Genomic DNA, 21,760 nt, shown 5'->3' on the forward strand with positions numbered 1-21,760 from the left:
CTCACGCACACGCAGACACCGGTCAATTCAGTTTTTTCACTTGTTATTCTCAGTTTTAACAGGAATTTCTAAACTTTGAATCTTTTAATGGTACTCTTTGCTTTGCTTGACTACTGTATCTTGGGTAACGGTGGTTCACCGCGGAGCCACGTGAGCGAACCGAAACGCCCCGCGCTAGAAACGGCCGCACGCGTCCGAAGGCCACCTTCTGTTTCTGACAGCTAGGCCCGTCCTTCGGATCCTCCCTACTTGTCACCGACACGTACGCAGAGCCATCGTCGGCCCTACCATTACTGCGACAGAGCGGAACAGAACAGAGGGGTCTCGAAAGGAGTGGAGACGGAGGCCAAGGGGGCCGTCGCAGAACTCGCGCCACCGTCCGCCATGGCCTCGTTGCCGAAGGCCTCCGACTCCTCCTCCCAACGATCCAAGGTGCGCGCGGCCTCTCGATTCCATGTGCCTCGGGTTCACCGGCCCGCTCTCCCCAATCTGATTGGTTTCGATTCTCTCCCTGTTTTCTGTGCCCTGCAGCGGTCGGATCAGGGGATGATGGGCAGGGACGCCGCTGCCGCCTCTGCTGTCCCGATCCACGGGAACCTGACGCAGCTGATACGCCAAATCAAATCGGGGCGCCTCGCGTACATCAAGGTGAGCGACCGCGCCCGGCCCGATCATCATGTCACTGAAATTTCGGGGGAGGAGCGTCGGGTTTAGTTTTCTCAATCGGATGTGGCGGTGAATTGGGTGTTTGGCTCTCTTTGCAGGAGAAATTGGAGGCGAACAGGAAGACGCTGCAGAGGCACTCCTGCGCGCTGTTCGACGTGGCAGCGGCGGCGGAGGTGGCGTCGAGGGGCACCGATGGCGGCAACGCGCTGTCGCAGCGCGCGGCGGAGGGACAGTCCAGGCTCGCTGGGTCAGACCTGGCAAACGGGATAGAGGAGAGGGACGTGGTGTACATGCAGGAGGAGAACCTGGCTGACGGGACGCTCGTGCTCTCCAGCTCGGGCGCTGCCGCGCAGCGGACAGTCGTGCGGTTCGTGAAGCTGCCGTTGGTTGAGCGGATCCCTCCGTACACCACTTGGATCTTCCTGGACAAGTATGGTGCTGTTGCCTACACCCCTCCCCCCTCTGATTACGTCTTATTATGCTGCTTCACAATTTTTCTTGGAGCTCATGACCTCATGTGCCAAATTGATCTTAGAGTGAGATTATGGACTGGATAATCGATAATGCATGTGCTTATACGATGCTCCAAACCAATGTAGGAGTACTTTAGTCATATGATAATAAAATATAAAACTTTTGAAAAAAAAAAACAGCAAATTTCCATACCCTTTAGCTGTGGGAACTCTATCAGCATCTGTGATATTCATTTTATATGTTTATTACCATCACACATCCGACACTTTAGATATTGGTATTCTTGTGTTCATATGTTTTCCAAATGGGATGACCAAGAGCACTATTTTGTGATATTGATGGTCACTCTAAGGAGATTGGACTGTAGTTATGTGCATGCAAGCTTGTAGATATAACGATTTAGAATAAGTATTGCGTCCTTTTTCTTTTTGATATTTTACTATCTTCTAAATAACACAGCGCAGAAACCAAAGAATGGCCGACGATCAGTCAGTTGTTGGTAGGAGAAGAATTTATTATGATCCAGTCGGAAACGAGGCTCTGATCTGCAGTGACAGTGATGAAGAAATCCCAGAACCAGAGGAAGAGAAACACTTTTTCACAGAGGGAGAAGATCAATTGATATGGTAATATCCTCATTAAAAAAGATATGGTAAACTAAATTACAAAATATTTCAAAATTTAAACAGGTTCTAAGCCCCCCCCCCCCCCCCCCCCCCCCCCCCCCCCCCAAAAAAAAAAAAAGTTGTAATATTAAGGTAAGATCCATGTATCAGAACCAGGCCACTACATTCACTGAAAGAAACCAGATGTACGGTGTCTGAGGAAATTGGTTGCAAAGTTAGTTGCAAGGCCTACTTGATATGCCAAATTTCCACCTGCTTGTTGCCTTGAGCATTATACATACCCTATAGGGTTATGCCCTATGCAGCATAGTCTACTGAAGCGGTTCCAACACAAGCTTTACTGTACAGTTCCCATGGTGTCTAACATGGAATTTAGCTAATTTTGCACACTGGAATAAGAAATTGACCTTTATTTTTCTATATGAATTCATGTTTATCTGATTTTATGCAACTTCTACAGGAGAGCTACTCAAGAGCATGGGTTAAACCGAGAGGTTGTTAATGTCCTCTGCCAGTTTATTGATGCAACCCCATCAGAAATTGAGGTTGTCTACCTTTTTAATAATATTTTTAAGTTAGTGAAGTGACTTGTATACCATAAATATTAACTGTCCCTACATTTGTTCAACTTATAAGATGCCCAAAATTTGATAGCGACTCTGCTTTTTCCTTAAAATGACAGGAAAGATCTGAAGTTCTATTTGAGAAAAATGAGAAGCACTCTGCATCTTCAGATAAGATAGAGAGCCAACTTTCTCTGGACAAAACTATGGATGCCGTTCTGGATTCTTTTGATAATCTCTTCTGCCGCAGATGCTTGGTATAATTCCACTTCTGGCATTCTGTTGCTTTTATTTCCTGTTTTCAAGGCTGTGTTTTGCCGATTGGTTCAACTAAACTTTCAAGGCTGAGATTTACCTGGGACATTTGTTCACTCAGGTTTTTGATTGCCGCCTCCATGGTTGCTCACAGAATTTGGTATTCCCAGTAAGTAAACAGATCATTTGCATTTGAAATTTCTATTTTTTTTCCCTGCTAAGTAAATGAAATTATTTTGTTTGTCAGTGTGAGAAGCAACCCTACAGCCTTGAGCCTGATGAAAACAAGAAGCCATGTGGTCATCAGTGCTACCTTCGAGTATGTCTCCTCATGAATGAAATTTACTACCATATTGGCTGCTCCTCCAGTTCTAAGTACTTGTTGTTTTTAGCCTCTTTCACAATCCTTAAAATACCTCTTTTCTACAACTTCTAGATGATTTCGACCTATTTTTTCACTGGCACTTTTTTTTTTTTTTTGACAAAGTATAACCGTGCTTATAAGAAAGCAAATGTGTTTACAATGTCTGCAACTTGCTGGGGAGAAGCAGGAGAAAACCACTAACAGCAGCAAACTGCTAAGAAAGATTCTAGACTCCCAAAAGCAAACGCGACACACAGGCCACCGGACAAGATTGGAAAAGAAAAGGCGCTGTCCCCTCTCACGCAACCCGTACAGCAGCTCCTCCATATCTCGAGGCTTTTTGTTCTTCAGGAAGTACTCTGTCACTGCCCATCTGTTCCACCTTTGATTTCTCCGCCAGCCTCAGTAGAATCTTCCATCTCTGCAAGTAGTTGGACATTTTGAATAACACTTCAGTTGGCGATTTTGGGAAAATTTTCTCAATCATCATTATATTTTTCGAGTTGTCCACAATGCTCAAGTAACCACCGAAAAGAGAACAGCTTCAGGTTATAATGTTTTCCCCCTAGCATTAACCATTCATCTAGGAAATATTGCATATTTGTAGGTGTCCTATCCTATCGTAGTGCGTCTTTGATGACCGCCCAACATAATTTAGCTAAAACACAAAAGGAAAACATGATCTGCAATTTCTGGGCAATTACAGATGGTGCAATTAGCATCCCCCTTTCCATTTTCATTGTTCCAGAACTGTCAGCTTTAGGGGCATCCTATTCCTCCACAATTTCTTCCTTCTTTTGCATAGAACCGCCTCAGAAGGTCTTCCACCTATACATGGATTTTGTAGAGTAAATCCCAGATTTCTCCATCTTCCATAAGACTTTATTCTTCCTCGCCGTTCATTACAACTTCCTGTATTTTTTTCCATCAATAAGTCTTGCTCTGTAACTTCCTCTGCCCCAAAGTTTCTCACAGAATCAAAAGGTGGAATAGTCATTTTAGTCCCTCAACTATCTCCTCCCAAACTTTCAAAATGACTGTTAATCCCCAGTTTTCTTTTGGGCTCAGTTTCATCCGAAAACTATCAAAGTGACCATTTCAGTCCTAAAACTTTGCATTTCTGGAAACAAGCGATCTGTTTTTCTCTCCTGGGTTGATTCCTATGTATAGTGTTTCTTAATTTTTCTTCTTGTTCTTGCCACGCTCAGGCTTAGCTGGAGTGTTTCCTTCTGTTTTGTACAGTGTTTTTTTTTGTTTTAATAAAAGCTAACAGTGGGGGGCTTCCCTTGCTGTTTTCCTGGTTCCAAAAAAAAAAATCATCCATGAACTATCAAAGTGTGTTTCAGTCACCTCATACTTTTCTTTTCAGCTCAACTTCACCCCTCATCCTACGTGGAACGCTGCGTCAGCTCCAGCACTGCCCGTGATTGGAGATAGAAAAATAATATTCGAATAAAAACATCATTACCTGTGTCAGCATAGATATAATTACCAAATAAATGAGAACACGTTGATCATGGTTAGATAGCAATGATGTTGCTGGGACTCACAACTTAACTCCAATGCTGATTCAGCCGAGTAGAATTTCCCTTCCCAATTGATTGCCTCCTAATTCTGGTGCTAGTGACTGACTGTGATATTCATGTAGCTGGCACTAAAAAGACAAATTCTGTCAAAGCACAAATACTTGGCTGCCTTATTTCTCCCTGAAAAGGCAGACACATCAAAGTAACAGAAGGATTTCCCTAACAAATAATAATATACGTGCATCAGCTTAGTTAAACATCATGAACTCTATGTTATGTGCTAGGCCGGGAGCATGAAAATAATTCCATTAGAACTCTGAAGCATATCCATTGATAAATATTAAAATTCTAGACTGGAATAACTCAGAGAGGTATAAACCCATTTTTGTTGTTGTGGAGCAGACACCATACCAGACTGCCATGAAAAAAAGAGAAACCCATTTTGATTTATCTGAGCTTCCCGAATCGAATACACAGATGACTCCATAGTAGACCTTCGTAAAAATCTTTCCTGCTCCATCCTCCATAGTAGGCCTGCCCTGCCTGTACTATCCCCTGCGCCTTGGCCCTTCTTTCATGGTTGCACTGTGCAGCTTGCTCCTACTGCTGCACACGTGATTGGCTGCAACCGCCTTCCCCAACCAGTGGACTGGAATAATTGGACATCACAACGAGATGTCAAGAGATGAAGCGATGGAGCGGGATTGAGAGGGAGAAGCAATTTTATTGGGGATTTGGGGTTTGGAATTAGGAAATGAGATTAGTGATCTAGTATTTCATTACTGCAAGTGATGAGCTCTGCTCTACTATCCTACTTTATGGAGTGGATGACGACAACGACGAGTGACAGTACATGTGAAATCGAGGGCCATTGGAATGGAGGGGTGGGTGGCATATTGGACGGAGCAGCTATGCTGTTGAATGCAGCATAGATGCCCGCTATGTGCCAAGAAGTGGTGGTGGTGAGCGGGCAGGTGCAGTGGCCGCCTAGGGTTTCACAGAGGCAAGCAGAGCGCCACAAGTTGGGGAGCGAGTGAACGGGGTGTGGTGTCCGTTAGTGGTATTGCGAGTATATAATTAAAACTTATTATGGCATAATGCTACTCTCATGGCACATGGTTTACCAGGACAATTGGACCCAGAACCCATGGTTGATGTAGCCAGAAGGCAGGCACACAGCTCCACCTATATGTTTTTTTTTTCCTAAGGAATAGAAATGCTTTAAATCGGCCCAAGTTCCTAATACATTCTCAACTATTTGGTGCATTTATCCCATTGAGCTTGTATATTTCCATAAAGATTCGTGGCAATTACTTTATTGTGTGCCAGGGCTAACTTAAATTTTAGTTTCCCCAGTGGAGAGAAGGATTTCAAGAGATGCATGATGATGGTCTTGGTGGCTGTGCAACATATACTATGGAATCAGGAACTGCCTCACACAAAGTTGATGTTAATATTATGTCTGAATCAGAAGATTCAAACCGAGAGAAAGGCAACATTAGATCCATGACACTAGTTGGAACCAGTGGATCAAAAATAATTTCTTCTGTTAGTGCTGAAGAAAGCACTACTCCGCCTTCAGCAGATACCTCTGAAACAGAGAATGTATCCTCTGATTTGCCTCCCAGTAGTTTAAGGAAACACAAGATTTCAAAACATGGACCTAGGTACAGGGAGCGTTCTCCTGGCAAAAGGCAGAAGGTTTTCACTTCTGACATTTCTTTTGCAAGCAATATACTGAATAAACTTTCCATCCCGGAGATTCGTGACACAAGACAAGAGTCTAGAGAATCTGGGGGTGATAAACTACGAATTGTTGACGAGTCCACTAAGAAGACTTCAAGCAAAGATATCTATGGAGAAAGCCCAACTACTACTACTGATAATGTGGGAAGAGAGAGTAATAAAGTATCTTCAACAAAGAATTTATTGGAGCACACTCTTTCTTGTTGGAGTGCCTTAGAGCGAGATCTATACTTAAAGGGCATAGAGATATTTGGAAAGAACAGGTAATTATAGGTTGTATGTAATGAAACATTTTATTTTATTATATTTTTTAGTTTACGGCCTGGTGCAAGCGGTAGAGTCTTACCGCCTGTGACCGGAAGGTCCCGGGTTCGAGTCGTGGTCTCCTCGCATTGCACAGGCGAGGGTAAGGCTTGCCATTAACACCCTTCCCCAGACCCCGCACAGAGTGGGAGCTCTCTGCACTGGGTACGCCCTTTATATTTTTTAGTTTACCTAGGCTTGCTGAAAAAGGAGTTCCATTATTAGTTTAATTTGATAATTTGATTCCCTAGTTGTATGACCTTTGTGTGCATCGGTCACAGCTGTCTCATTGCCAGAAACTTACTATCTGGTCTGAAGACCTGCATGGAAGTGGCCAACTACATGTATAACAATGGTGCAGCGATGGCGAAGAGACCTCTCTTGAATAAATCCATCTCAGGCGACTTTGCAGAAACTGAACAAGACTACATGGTATGCACTTTCTTGTCCTGTTAGCTTGTGTGCTTTACCTCATTGGTATTCACTCAGATCATAAAGGTTAGAAGTATGTAAACTGTTGGTAGCCACGTTGGTCTGAATTCAGCCTATTACTATGCTGTTGTGAATATTGTTTGTTATGATTGGCCGCAGAGTAGGGGACAAGGCATCACATACAATGACTTTTATTCATTGCACGGTATTTTATGAGGGTTACAGATTAGGGTTTTTTACGAGGATAATTTTTTTTATCCTTTTGGAATAACATTTGTAATATTGTTGAGGCAACAGGAGAAAAATCAAGGAATTGCTAGTTTACACAGTGCCAGAAAACAGGTAAAATATGCTACTACGGGGGTATGTAAAACAGCTTTCCTTTTGGGATCAGACCTGTTGCCACCCATGTTACCAGATCCAAACTGGGGTCATTAGATGAATGGTTGGAATGTGAGTTTTGTTTTATATATAATAAATAAATAGAAGAGAAAAAAAACGAGGTTGCGATAGCGATGCATGCAGGTTCTAAGGCCTTGGCTGCTCTTCTGTAGTGAACACATAACAGCATAAGCTCACGTGCTTAGTTGGCTGGTTTCATCAACTGTGGATGTGCTTGTTTTGAACCCCATCTCCGGATGCTTTTGTGAAGCAATAATCAGCACCATCTGCTTGGGCTGGATCATTCTTCTCAGAACCCAAATCCAGTTTTCTCCAGCAGCTGTTGGATGAAGTTACTTATCCACTTTCTTTTCCCCTGATTAAACCACCTGGTTGTCTGGGCTCATGACTATGGGTACGACCATGCCAGAGGTCAGCTTTTAAGACCCTGGCTCAACAAATGAAGTGACTAATATATGGCCTCACTACCACTCCACAGTCAAACTGACAAGTCAAAAATAAATAGATAACCAGCTAGGAGTCTTTTCTTAGATTGGCTTGCCACGCTTGTTAATTTTTCCTCTCTGTTTCATATGGTTTCCTTTTCTTTTGTTGTTTTCATAAGCATCTGTACAGTCCTTTTTGTATTTCAATATATTTCTTTCGCCTACTATTATTACAGCTCAAAAAAACCTTTGTTTTTCTGTTGGCATTGTTATGCTAGTAATAATATGATTATTTGTCCTTGTCTTCTAGGAGCAAGACATGGTTTCCAGAACAAGAATCTATTGTCGGAGGGGCCGCAATCGAAAGCTGAAATATACTTGGAAGTCTGCAGGGCATCCAACTGTTAGAAAAAGAATTGGTGATGGGAAGCAATGGTACACACAATATAACCCATGTGTGTGCCAGCAAATGTGTGGTAAAGATTGCCCCTGTGTGGAAAATGGAACTTGCTGCGAAAAGTACTGTGGGTGCGTCCCAAGTGATGCTAACTTTCCCTTTTTATTGAGCAGATAGATTTCTGTTGTTCCTTTACCCCCGTTCTCCTAGTGATTAAGTATGAACTGACAATTATTTCGTATATTTTTACTAATGAAAATGCAGAGTAAAAAAATTATACTGATTTCATTTCTGAATACTCATGTGTCATGATTAATCAATATAGGTGTTCGAAGAGCTGCAAAAACAAGTTTAGAGGCTGTCATTGTGCAAAAAGTCAATGCAGAAGCAGACAGTGCCCCTGTTTTGCAGCCAATCGTGAATGTGATCCAGATGTTTGTAGGAATTGCTGGGTGAGGTAATCAGCACTGGTCTAATTAACAATTGACCTTTATGCATTCATGAACTAGTTAAAATAATCATACAACAGGGTCAAGACTCAAGAAACTGTAATTTTTGTTAACTGCCTTTCTTGTTCTATTGTCATATTCATATTTCTGATTTGTACTATTATAGTTTATCACTCATAACATGATGTATATTGTCTTCAGCTGTGGAGATGGTTCACTAGGTGAGCCACCTGCGAGAGGTGATGGCTATCAGTGTGGAAATATGAAGCTCCTTTTGAAACAACAGCAAAGGGTGAGACTGAGTATATTCGTGGTGCTATTTGTCCCTTTGTATCACTACACTCTACTAATGCTAACTGCATTAATTGTTTACCATGGACCAGATTTTGTTAGGAAGATCTGATGTTGCAGGTTGGGGTGCATTCATTAAGGTCAGATAACCGAACAAAAACCTGAGTGTGATACTTTCTTTCTTGTTCTGGCTAATTTCCTTTTTACTTTCCTTGCAATATGTAGAATCCTGTACATAAAAATGATTATCTTGGAGAATATACTGGTGAATTGATCTCTCACAAGGAAGCAGACAAACGCGGCAAAATTTATGACCGGGCAAACTCATCATTTCTGTTTGATTTAAATGACCAGGTGCTTCTTGTCCCTCCTCTCTTTCTTTATTGGATTGGAATATTTGTTTAATTCAAAGCAGTAAGCTGAATTCAATACTTTTACACAGTATGTATTGGATGCTTATCGCAAGGGGGACAAATTGAAGTTCGCAAATCACTCATCTAACCCCAACTGCTATGCAAAGGTAAGAATTGCAATTACTGAATAGCATTTAGTTCTTTATTATGTTGCTCATTCTACTTTCCAGGTCATGTTGGTGGCTGGCGACCATCGGGTTGGTATCTATGCGAAGGAGCATATTGAGGCTAGCGAGGAACTCTTTTATGATTATCGTTATGGGCCTGACCAGGCTCCAGCTTGGGCTAGGAGACCCAAGGGATCAAAGAAGGACGAAGCATCCGTCTCTCACCATAGAGCACACAAAGTTGCTCGATAGCGCAGAGTCGCTCCGGATGATACAAATATGCAGTAGATTATATATTTAATACATGATTTAGTCCTAGTCATTATACGAGGACTTTGTTAGTTGATAAACATACAATCGGCCTGTTCGCTGGTTGGTTTCTGGGCTGGCTGGTGCTGGTTTGTCGTAAGAGGAAATCACTGTTGACTGGCTGATAAGCCCTGACTGAAACCAACAAGCGAACAGGCTGTATATATATATTAGTAAATAAACTCAGACATCAAGTTGGAGAATAAATGCATATAAACATTTGTGGACCTTAGGTCGGAAGGTGACAACCTTGTTAGGTTGAGAAAAGATAAGAGTGCTAACAGGTTTTCAAACTGGAGTGGCTATTGCTAGAGTATCAAATAGCTGAGATGGCTACAACAATAGGCTTGTTTGTATATTTTTTTTTTGGTAAGATGAAATTTACTTGCCAAATCTCTTCCTTTTGAATCCTCAGCCAAGCGTGGGCACCCGCACGTCGCCTGCTAACCTGTTAGCCGTCGGATCGAGCTAGCTCGCGACGTGAACCGTCCGATGCGGATCATAGCGGCAATGTTATCCTAAACGCTAAACGGTAAATAGTCGGTCATTCACCGTTTAGCCATTATTTATTCTAAACGGCCAATTAAACGGGCAAAACGGACGATTAAACGGGCTAAATGTCTAATTAAACGGAATGGTGTACCACTATGTAGCGTTTATACGGTGTGTAATCGAGCTAAACGACCGTTTAGGCGAACAGTGCATAGTGGGTCTGTTGCCCATTAAGGAGAAAAATCGGGCGCTCGTGATGATTCGCGAACCCGGAGCAGTCGAGCTACGACCTATCTCCGCCGCGCGAGTCGCGAGCATCCAGACGGCGCCGGTCTCCGACTCGTCGTCGCCTCCACCCTTCCCTTGCTGCGCCCTCGGCCGACACCACTCCTCCTTCCTCCCCTCGGGACGCCAGCCTCCTTACCAAGCCGTCCGCGCCTTCCTTCGCCTACCGCACCGCTCGCCGACCTCATCCACCCGACCCGAATCCTTCAGGAGAGATCCTGGTCCCTTAGAACAAACGTGCGGGGGGACGTGTTGGTGTTGCTACTGCAATTCACCCGCTCATCGTCGGCGAATCGAGTGGGGCGCGGGGTGGGGTGGATCACCAGCGCTGTTTCGGGCGTGGGGCAGCGGCGCCGGCGAAAGAGCGGCGCCGAACACGACGACCTCGCCCGCCAGTCCTGCCTGTCAGTGCCTTTTACCTAGCTACGACTGCGGTGTAGGGTCGAGATGGCGGACTAGAGGGGGTGAATAGTCCTTTCTAAAATTAATTGTGTCGGCTAACCGAAACAAGTGCGGAATTAAAACTATCGGTCTAGCCAAGACTACACCCCTCTATTTATGTTCTCTAGCATATTCCAAAGATACTAATTAAGCAACAAAGGTGCCGGGCTAGCTAGAGCTCACATAACCAATTTTACAAGCAAGGTCACACAAACCTATGCCACTAATACTTCAAGCAACAAGGTAGCTCCTACACAAGCTAGTAAGCAAAAGCACAAAGCCACCTAAGCTCACTAGCGATGCTTAATAACAAGGCAACCAATGCCAAATTAGAGAGCGCAATTACTTAGCTACACAAACTAAGTAATGTGACTAACAAGGTTACACAAACCAAATTAGCCACGCAAGGAAGCTACTTCTATGCTACACAAGCAAGAAGGTAACTAGTAAGCTTACACAAGCTAACTAATTACAAGAGCAACTACACAAGTACAATGTTATATGAAATATAAATACAAGCTTGTGAAAGGGGATTGCAAACCAACGGGGAGAACAAGGTTGACACGGTGATTTTTCTCCCGAGGTTCACGTGCTTGCCAACACGCTAGTCCCTGTTGTGTCGACTGCTCACTTGGTGGTGCGGCGGCTAATTGGCATCACCCGCTAAGCCCGCACGTCGGGCACCGCAAGAACCTACCCCAAAAGTGATGGTAGCTCAATGACACACTTTACTAGAGCTGTTCTTTGTGGCTCCCGCGGGACGAGCACAATGCCCCTCACAAAGCTCTTCTCCGGAGCACTGCACAAGCTTCTTGCGGGTTTCGACAGAGACCACCACCAAGCCATCTAGGAGGTGGCAACCTCCCAGAGTAACAAGTACCACCGGCTTGCAACTCAGTCACCTAGTGCCACTCGATACAACCTCACAATGCAATTGCACTAGAATCGTTCTCACACACAATCGGATGATCACTATCAAGCATATGTGAGATGGAGGGCTCCCAAGCACTCTCAAGCATGGACACAAAGTCTCCCGAGGTGCTCAGCACCATCCATGGCTGAGACCCCCTTCTATTTATAGCCCCACAAGCTAAACTAGCCATTACCCCTTCACTGGGCGTTTTTCGGGTTGACCGGACGCGCCGGTCATATCGACCGGACGCTGGACCTCAGCGTCCGGTCAATGGATGCTCGCCACATGTCTTCTCCGTTCAACCTTAGTCGCTTGATCTCAACGGTCAAGTGATGATCGGACGCAGCTGCTCAAACTAACCGGATGCAGCAACCCCAGCGTCCGATCGTTTCCAATAAGGTACCAGACGCGACCGGACGCGTCCGGTCGGTCACGATCGGACGCAGCGTCAGCGTCCGGTCCTTCTCCAACTTTTCTATGTTACCTACGTCACCGTACGTAAGCATGACCGGACGCACCCTGTCAATGTCCGGTCACTTCCAGTGCCAGCGTCCGGTCGAAGACCGACGCCTGCATGCTCTCTGCCATCACTGACCGGACGTAGGACCCCAGCGTCTGGTCCACTCTGTGAGACCCTGTCTTTTCTGTATAGGGCGCCGGTGGCACCGTCGGACTGTCCGCACTCTACGGGCGGACACTCCGCTAGTGGAGTTCGAACCCTGGCCTCCGTTCCTTGGCCGAGTTGATCCACATCAACTCCAACTTCATCTTCTTTGTAAATGTGCCAACACCACCAAGTGTACACCACCATGTGTATGTGTGTTAGCATTTTCACAAACATTTTCTAAAGGATTAGCCACTCAACTTGCCACACCACTCAATCCTAGCAACGATGCAAAGTTAGATCACTCGAGTGGCACTTAGATGACCGATATGCAAACAAGTTTGCCCTTCCTTGATAGTACGGCCATCTATCCTAAACCCGGTCATCAACTTCTCTACACACCTATGACCGGTGAAATGAAATGCTCTAGGTTATACCTTTGTCTTGCACATTCCATTCCATCTCCTCCAATATCGATGCAAAACATGCACCAACATGATCAACAATGATATGATCCACTTCATATCATCACGTGATCATATTGGTTCATCAATCTTGACTTCACTTGCTTTTCACCGTTACCTTCGTCCATCGGCGCCAAGTTTTGCTCAAGCTTCACTGCCACGCGGTCCATCGCTCCAAAGCCTCCGACTTGCCCTTCACGCTTGCAGCCGGTCCATCAAGCCAAGTTTTGTCTTGATCTTCTTCACCTTGATCACATGACTCAATGTCATGTCTCATGTGCAATGAACTCTTTCATCATCACATGTGTGAGCTTTGCAACATCTCCAAACCATTTTCACCTTCATGGCATATGTTGCTCACACACATGTACTTGTGGACTATTTTTTTCTCAAACATGCCGTGTAGCACGTATTTCATTAAGAGGAAGTAGACAACACCAAACCAAATAACAAACGGCTCAACACTAGGTAACCAAAGGTTTCCTAGGCGAGGAGAAGACACAAGCGAAAAAAACTAAAGAAGACTATGACGAAGCCCGGCTACTACCACGAGAGGACTAAAAGCAACAACGGGCTGAGCGACAGCGAGCTAGTAAACTAAGCCATGGGCAACGATCGAACGACCTAGTGCGGGCAACCAGAGGTAGGCTAAACCTCAAGTTCCACCCCCTCCACCAGCTGGATGCCCTCAATCACGGAGCCGATCGGGAAGAGCATCCTGATTGCCTCACGCTTGGACTCCAAGAGAGGCCCGTCGAATAGGGCCATGTACTCATCGAAATCGCCCTCCGCATCGGCCTGCGACGCCTGATCCTGCTGGTGGACTCCCAATTTTGCCATCAACACGTTCTGGGCTTGCACGATCGGATTGAAGGCTCTGCATCTACTCTTGGCCGCTAGCCTCCCGCTACGACGTGGCTGTGAGGATGTGCTTTCAACCGCACGACTCCTCCTAGGAACACGGAGACGTGGAGGTTCGACCAAGATCGGCTCCGTGATGGCAGAGCAAAGCTGCGACTGCAGATACTGCGAGAGTGCACTTGGTGACACCGGAGCAGGCGCCACAGCCGCCGCCGCGCCCACGGGCGACAAGGCCACAGGCTGGGAAGGAACTCTAGACGGCGACCCCGCATGGCCCGAGTGCTCCTCGTCCGAAGAAGGGGCCCAGCAAGATGGGCCAGCGATCTCCACATTGACGCAGTCGGCCCCCCACCCGGAGGGAGCATCCTCCAGATGTGAAGGCGCGGCCAAGTCAGGCGATCCACAAAGCTGTGCCGGAAGGGGCGACCTTCCTGCCAGGACCCCCACACCCGAAGGCTTCCCCATGACGACCAACCCCTCGGAGCGCATGGGATCCCATCGCTCATTGGCCGGCACGGACTGCATCTCGGAAGCGATGGGGTCGAAGAAGTCGTCGAAGGAAACCCGAGGTAGGGAGGAGTCCACAGCAACCTCACCCGCAGCAGGAATCACGGATGGGGCGTGGGGCGTCGACGAATCAGCAGGCAACCCAGAGGTGGCCTTGACGGTAACGCTGCCGAAGCAAAGCGAGCCAGTCCACGCCCATGCCCTGCCACCCAGCGCACATACACCCAACAATGGCGAGGAATGGCAAGTGGAGGCGGTGGCGACATCATTGGACCTCGGCCGCTTGCAGTCACGCGCCCTGTGCCCAAACCCGCGGCAATGCAGGCAGCGGCGGGGGAGCCGGCAGGTGGCCACCCGGTGAGTCCGGGATAGGCAGTTGAAGCACCTACCCCGAAAATCGACAGGGGAAGATCCGGGGTCTGACCCCCGGTGGGACGCCCAGCTGAAGCCTGGCCTCACCGCCTCCCCGACGCAGCCGCTGGTTGGCCACGGGAAGAATTGGAGAACGAGGTAGGATGCACCACCACCCATCTGCATCAAGGGCAGATACCCTGCTCCGCGGGCCGAGCCGCAGTTGAACTAGGATCCGCGGAGCCACGGAGGGCGTGGCCGCACCGCCCCAGCGTGGTGGGTCGCAGTCACCCGTCGGGGCCGTGGCAGCCCTCCGCCCGCTGCGTCGTTGACGGCGTCGACGCCGCCTGCGGCGTCGCGGCACCGGGGTGGCAGCCGTAGCCGCCATCGGTGGGTGGCTCGCCAAGGAGGGAGCAGCGCCCGAGCGAGTAAAACTCGCGGCCTTCAACGACGGGGAAGGAGAGCGCTCGAGGTCGGAGTCGCCGGAGAGAGAGCCATCCTCCCAACGCAAGCGTTTGGACCTACCGGCGGAGAGGTGGCCGAGGAAGAACGAGGCGGCGTCGGGGGAGAGAGTGGAGCAACCCATCGAGCGCCGTCGGCAGTTGGAGCGACCCTTCGAGCAAGCAGGCGACGCCAGCTCGGGGACGAACACAGCGTCGGTGGTTGCCGCGGATCCGCCGTCGCTGGGCCCACCCGTACGGGATCCGAGCTCCACCATCCCGGGCGACTGGGCGGACGTGCCAGCGTTGCCACCCGCAGCTTCGGCAGCCGCGGCACCGCCCGCACCCGGCGACGGCGGCTCGGCCAGGGGCGGCCACCAGCTACACGCCGGAGAGGATGCGCCACCCCAAGGTTCCATGACAGCCCCGTGGTCCGCCTCTTCAGACACCGTCATGTCGGAGCCCGCGCCGCCGCAGCCGTCGGACATGCAGGTGGGTGAAGGCAGAGCAGCATCGAGCGCAGCGACAGGCTCAGCCACCATGCAGGTCGTCGCCTCCACAACCGTCGAAGCGGCAGCGCTGCATCGGCCATCCGAGCATAGCTCCGCAGGGAGCTGGATCTCAACAACCGCTGCACTGGAGGCAGCAAGCGAACCACCAGCAGGTAGATCCGGCGCAGAGAATGACGGATGCGATCTTGGCTTGGGCGATTTGGGCGAGGATGTAGCGGATCTGGGGATTTCGCGGATGGGGGAGGCAAGGTTCTGGTGTTCGGGAGGGAGCGGGTCAAGGTCAGGGTCGTCATCCATCCCAGCCCCCTCCAATGTTATATCCCCCACGCTTGTGGACTAATCACCTGTGTATCTCACATAAATACACCTAGAATTGTCACTCAATTACCAAAACCACGTAAGGACCTTTCATGCGTCCCGAGGAACCGCATGTTCGACACCGCCGTCGTGAGCTCCAGCTGCAAAAAGCAAGACGCACGATAACAGCAGGTGGAGCAGCACGGGCCAGCGCTCCAGTAGACGGAGCAGCCGCCGACATGGACGACGCCCTGCAACTGTTTGATGAAATGCCTCCAAGGCTGTCCTCGATCATACAGGCCTAGAACAAGGTGGCAACTTTATCCTTGGCCATGTCTTGCTCGCATCCTCAATTCGGAATCTTCTATTGGATTTTTTCCAATATTATTTGAACGCTGGTGTCGCAGCCGGCATCAACACAGAAGCATCTTCTCAAGCTCTCAACCAAAGCAAGGATACAAAGAAGATTGCCTTGATGCACTGGCAGCGTCGGTGGCAGCAAGGTACCTGACCCCTTCCCGACCTTCCCTTTGCCTTCTATGTTTGAGGAGCATGAGCTTGTTGCAATGCCGGAACACCAGATGATCAACATTAGACAGAACGGGAAAAAAGTTATCTCACTTACCTTGGTAATTAAATGTTCTTTTGTGCTCATATAATGTGCTTCGCTAGACAACTGCTTGCATCACTAGTATCTATGCATGATTTTTTAACTTGAACATTTAGAGAAATATTAGAACTACGTAGTGTAAATGTTTAGAGCTCAGTTCTCAGTTTACCAATATTTTCTGAACCTGGCAAATATACCTTTGTTTATAAAGCTACTGAATCCTAATGAGTAGCAACAGTAACAACACCATACCCTTGGAAAGCTCTTTAACGAACTTCAAGGTTTGATGTCTGAACACATCTCTGGAAAATCTTCAGTTCTTTACCAAGATATCATCCATAAGGAAATATATGAACTATTCCTCAGATGAGTAACAGTCTTATTTTCGACAGGTCTCATTTCAGAGATAGTTGAAGAAAGACTGCAGTAACAAACACATGCATCATTGGAATATCCTTGCTTTGTGTATTTATTTTTAGAGTGTCTCGTAGAGCTAAGTTACAGATGGCAAGATAAAAATCTAATAAAAGGATCATTAGTATCAATCATTTTTCTGCTTCTGAATGGAGCCACCAAGAACAACAGCAGCAAAAAAGATTCTTAACTCAACTAAATCAAAGCTATGGCTATGTTGGCAACCTCAGCAAACCGTTCTTATCTTTAACAGAAGCATACTATGTTGAACACAAACAACATGGGGCCATACTTCCAACAGCTACTCCATTATATGTGATGTGATCTTAGTAACAATGAATGGAATGCCTTTACTGCCACATTCATTGCTTTCATCATTTTAGTGTAGAAAATTCTTATTTCAATCTTTATTTGCATTTTTAGACATAATGTAAGGCATGCCACTCTTTATATGCTTGTTTTGAACAGGATTTCCTCAAGGTACCAAGGACAAGGTCTCATTTTTCCATACTGTGAAGCGTACAATATCTGGACCTGAAAGGATATTTTCTTACCCCATATTAACTTGGTTATTTTAACAACGATCCATGCCCACAGTTTAGTACAAATCAGTGGATGGTACCATCAAATCAAATCCTTGCTACTTCCACCTGCTTAATACTGCATTGCTGTTTTTAATAGTTTCAATATTTGTATTTGATGTCATTACATGCCTTATATATAGGAGTAGCTCCATGTAAAAAACAGACCATGTTATCTTGATTAAGGATGTTAGAACCTCGTTATTTCAGCTTATGTTATCTTTAAGCTCGTTGCTAGTAGCAACTGTGGAACCTCACTATTTGCAGACTGCTGTCCACAGGTCAATCTTTTTGCAGACATGTTTTTTGATCTTTTACAGACGAAATACCATTGAATTACCATCATGGAGTACAAAGAACATACACCAATACTGCCAATAACTACTCATAGATGGGCCGTGGGCTAATCCAAGCTGGCGCGGCAACGCCGTGCCCATCTTTTCTAGTGTACACTTTATTCCTGAAAGTATTTGATGATTCATTAGGAGTGTTTCTAGAACCTGATAGTAGGCTATTTGCATGTCACATTATTGGTTGCAGAGAGGGTGCAGACTGCAGAGACAAGCATGATTGACTGATTTTGCACTTGCGCCCTCTTTTCAAATCAAATTAACATTTACAGAGGCTGCGCCATAAAAAAAATGAGCGGGCAAATAATTCAGCCACTAACTTGTTACATCTTTTTCTTGTGGCGACAGTAGATGGTAGAATAACAGTTCATTCCATGTATCTGGGACTCCAGGAAGGCACCAGTGGCTGCAATCCTGTACGCTCGATGCGGTTAAATCTATCGTCTTCCGGCCATATACAGATGGGTGACCATCTATCCTGATCCCAGATAGATTGGTGATGTTCAGAATTGTCACAGGAGTCTTCATTTGCTTCGTGATTTGTTCCAAGATCACGTTTCTCTCAGGTACCGGCCTAGCATGGGTGTCATTAAGAGGCAGCATGCTCTCTCTGCAGTGTCCCCCTGAATTCCACTCCCCACCGCTGAAATTGACAACTAGTTACATCGACCTGCTTGCACAGAGGAGACAACAGCAGCTCTTATGACACTCATGTTAGATTGACTAGTCAAAGATCAAACCTGAAATGCGACGGGGATGAGCTTCGGAAGAACACTTGAGTTAGCTGTGGATTGATGTACCTGTCCACCCAGGATGCCCAGGTGGTTAGTGCTCTTTGGAAAGCGGTAGAGACATTGAGATGGGGATGAACATGATCTCCCTCCTGATAATAGTTCACTCTGCAAAGTATATGTGATAATCAGATTTTTAATAACATGATTTGGTTATTTTATTCTATAAGCTCTAGGTTTTTTTAAAGAAGAAAAAATAGTGTCAATGGTTGGAGTTGTTTGACAGTTGATTCCAAATAAAAATTCTGTTCATCTGATGTGATTGTCATTCACAGTAGTCAATACTCACCCAGATTGTGTTTTGTGATGCGACCACCAATGGGCAGTGTTGAACACAAGCACATCAGCACCTTTCCATCTTGATGAGCTTCGATGAATGGTATCGATCCGTAGTGTCTTCATGCGCTTCTGGCCAATTCTCGCCTTGCTTTCATGCACCAAGAAATGTGTCACATGATATTCCACACTACAGTTGTAGTCCTGCAACAACCATACCAAGATGATTACCATCTACAAGCCTAGACATTGATGAATGGACTACTCTAGTCAGATACAGGAAATACTAACCAAGAACTTGAAGTTGTAATCACCATTCTCTTTAGTAATCCTGCGGCCATGGGATTCATGAATCCGTCCAGGATCTGAGACAGCCGTTCTCAGCAAGCACATCATGGATTCCCACTGGTTTCTGTTAATGGAGTCCCCAATAAACACTAGTCGCTTTCCTCGCAGCATCTCAAGCATTTTCCTAGCATTAAACCTAAGTTTTATTTCAAGAAGTTAGCAAATTGCAAAACTACTAAGCAACCAAAGAACTAAGGAATTGCAGGAGCGCAACAAATACCTTGGTATATTGCAATGCTTAGGCTGCCACCTCCACTTCATGTGTCTTTGATCCATTCTACCATTTGCTCCACAGCTGAATCCTTCATCTATAAAAGGGCACGACGTGTAGAGTGGATAGGTCTCATCGAACACCCAACTCCCATCATAAACATCACAATGTATGGTATTGCTTCCTGTAGAATCCATTTTGCTCCTGACCGCTTCCTCAATCAGATTAGGATCTTGCTTATTTTGATTGACTGGAGCTGCCCCGGAATTATTATTCCCTGCTGAATGATCTGAGCTTTTCAGTTGCTCCCCTTGTTGAGAAGCATAAGTTGCTTGTACTGAGGAGTTGTGCTTATCCCCCAAAACCACAAGATCGTCTTGCAAGGATTCACCTCTCACCTCCATTGCAGCACCTGAAGCTTCCACGGACAAATTGACAGTTCTCAGAGACTCTGCTCCCTCCGATTTCACCATTGCAGCTACTTCCTGTGAAGCAGAAGCATTGCCAGTGCCAGCATTTAACTGCGCCTTTGTTTCCGAACCAACGTGTTGTCTGCTAAGATCCTTGCCGTCAGGCAAGTTTTCCTTCCGAACGGAAAATTTCCCCAACTTCTCGTAATCTCCTCCCACACCGGTTACTTCTTTAGCATCCGTAGCCAAATCCGAGGCTCCAATAGAGTTCTTCCCAGCTTCTTCAATCTCTTGCACCACCAAAACCTTACCATTCGCGGGTGCTCCACCATTTCCTCCTCCGGCAACCGCTTCTTCCACCCCCATTGGCGAGCCCACGCCCCGAGCCGACAGGCCTCCGGCAACCGCGCGGCGGGCTCCATCCGCCACTGATTCTCCACTCCCGCGCCCACGGACCGCATAACCGGCCTCCGGCGCGAGCGCCACCGCGCCGCCCATGGAACCCCCACCGCTCCCAAGAGGCGGTGACCGTGCAAGGGCCGCGGTGGAGGCGTTGGGCATGGCGAATGGGAGGTGGAGGGGGCGGCCGTGGCGGACGACGAAGAGCGCGAAGAGGAAGGAGAATAGGAGGGCGGAGGAGCCGAAGGACAGGAGGAGGAGGCACTTGGGACTTAAGAGCCGGTACGAGGAAGAGGAGGAGGAGGAGGAGCTCCTCTGCCTCTCCATTGCTCCGTGCTGCGGGGAGGAAACAAGGGCGGATGGTACGGCAATGGCTAGCCGTGCGGCTTCCGGAGGGAGAGGGAGCCTCAAGCACGGGGCTGGAGAGAAAAAAAAAAGTGACTTTTACACGTATGCCATTAAAAAAGTTTGTAATTACATATAAGTTATTAAAAAAATTGACCGTACATAGGTGCCACTGCTCTAAACTTCTTTGTCTTATAAGTCATTCCGTCTGTGTTTTGTTTATTTTTCACTGTTTAGTGTGGGACCGGCTAGTGAAATTGTCTATATTACCCTTGGCGGTGGAAACCGACTACGATTCACCACCTCAGTTTTCTTTCTCTCTGTGTTCCTCCTTGTCTTCTTCCCCTTGCGCATCGTCAGCACCGTGCCCGGTAGCCTGGCCCTGCGCCCCCGGCACCTCCAGGCCTCGGCCCGCCCTTCGCCCCCGGCGCCTCCCAGCACCAGCCCCGCCTTGCGACCCCGACGGCCTAGCCCCACGCTCCTGGCCCCAGCACCGCCCTGCATCCTCGGCGGCGGCGGCCCGGCCCCGCGCCCCCGACGACGACACACGCTCCAGGCCCCACGCCCAGCCGCACGCCAGCGCCTGCTCCCCGGCAACCCGACCGCGACTTGGCCCGACGACCTCCCAGGCGGTCATGACGCCGTTGTCCGTCGTGGCGGACCCGGTGACCTTGCTGGTCGTTGTGTGGAGAGGGGAGCCGGGGCGCCGCCGCGCCACGTCGCCAGATCCGGCGGTGCCCGGCTACTCCTCACCCGCCTGGATCCCGTCACTGTTCGCGCGGCCAAGCTCCTAGTCGTCCTTGTTGCGCCCCGTCACCGTCAACGCGGCCGAGCTCGTAGCTGCCCCACCGCACGCCCGCCGTCGCCGTCTCCGTCTCCTTCACCAGATCTGCCGCTGCGCTACTCGTCAGTCGTGCGTTGCCGTTGCCGTCCGCCGTAGCCATACCCGCGCGCGACCGCTAGCTCCAGGGCGCCGTCGCCGTCTCAGTCCCCCAGCCTCGTCGCGCACTCGCTACAGGTGCGCGGCGCCCAAGATGCTGGATGCACCACCGGTGGGGATAGGAACGGGAAGTGGACGCCGTCGGGGAAGAGCAAGGAGGTGCCCTGGTG

The 21,760-nt window shown here is 47.8% G+C and overlaps 2 protein-coding genes across 8 annotated transcripts; one reads left to right on the forward strand and one right to left on the reverse strand.

Annotated features, from left to right (window-relative positions):
* The first annotated feature begins 292 nt into the window (after window positions 1-292).
* Window positions 293-9,980, forward strand: LOC136546198 (histone-lysine N-methyltransferase EZ3-like). 6 transcript variants are annotated; one of them, XM_066538162.1, is made up of 17 exons: window positions 293-432; window positions 532-648; window positions 765-1,096; window positions 1,605-1,766; window positions 2,227-2,311; window positions 2,449-2,586; window positions 2,706-2,753; window positions 2,832-2,903; window positions 5,822-6,483; window positions 6,805-6,955; window positions 8,093-8,310; window positions 8,505-8,636; window positions 8,830-8,920; window positions 9,012-9,059; window positions 9,145-9,273; window positions 9,362-9,439; window positions 9,503-9,980. In XM_066538162.1, the coding sequence occupies exons 1-17, from the start codon at window positions 385-387 to the stop codon at window positions 9,689-9,691; spliced, it is 2,700 nt and encodes an 899-aa protein (XP_066394259.1). In that variant the 5' UTR covers window positions 293-384; the 3' UTR covers window positions 9,692-9,980. The 6 variants fall into 6 exon arrangements, 5 of the variants coding, with proteins under 5 accessions (XP_066394259.1, XP_066394272.1, XP_066394266.1 ...); XM_066538175.1 differs by having other exon boundaries at window positions 9,548-9,980; XM_066538169.1 differs by having other exon boundaries at window positions 5,831-6,483.
* A 7,418-nt stretch (window positions 9,981-17,398) lies between these two features.
* Window positions 17,399-20,632, reverse strand: LOC136500269 (protein trichome birefringence-like 6). 2 transcript variants are annotated; one of them, XM_066495626.1, is made up of 5 exons: window positions 19,506-20,632; window positions 19,229-19,421; window positions 18,951-19,141; window positions 18,611-18,769; window positions 17,399-18,513 (listed from the first exon to the last, which is right to left on the reverse strand). In XM_066495626.1, the coding sequence occupies exons 1-5, from the start codon at window positions 20,630-20,632 to the stop codon at window positions 18,186-18,188; spliced, it is 1,998 nt and encodes a 665-aa protein (XP_066351723.1). In that variant the 3' UTR covers window positions 17,399-18,185. The 2 variants fall into 2 exon arrangements, with proteins under 2 accessions (XP_066351723.1, XP_066351728.1); XM_066495631.1 differs by having other exon boundaries at window positions 18,377-18,540; window positions 18,671-18,769.
* Window positions 20,633-21,760: the final 1,128 nt, after the last annotated feature.

The sequence above is a fragment of the Miscanthus floridulus genome, chromosome 1 (genome assembly GCF_019320115.1).
Source record: "Miscanthus floridulus cultivar M001 chromosome 1, ASM1932011v1, whole genome shotgun sequence".
Lineage (NCBI taxonomy): Eukaryota > Viridiplantae > Streptophyta > Magnoliopsida > Poales > Poaceae > Miscanthus > Miscanthus floridulus.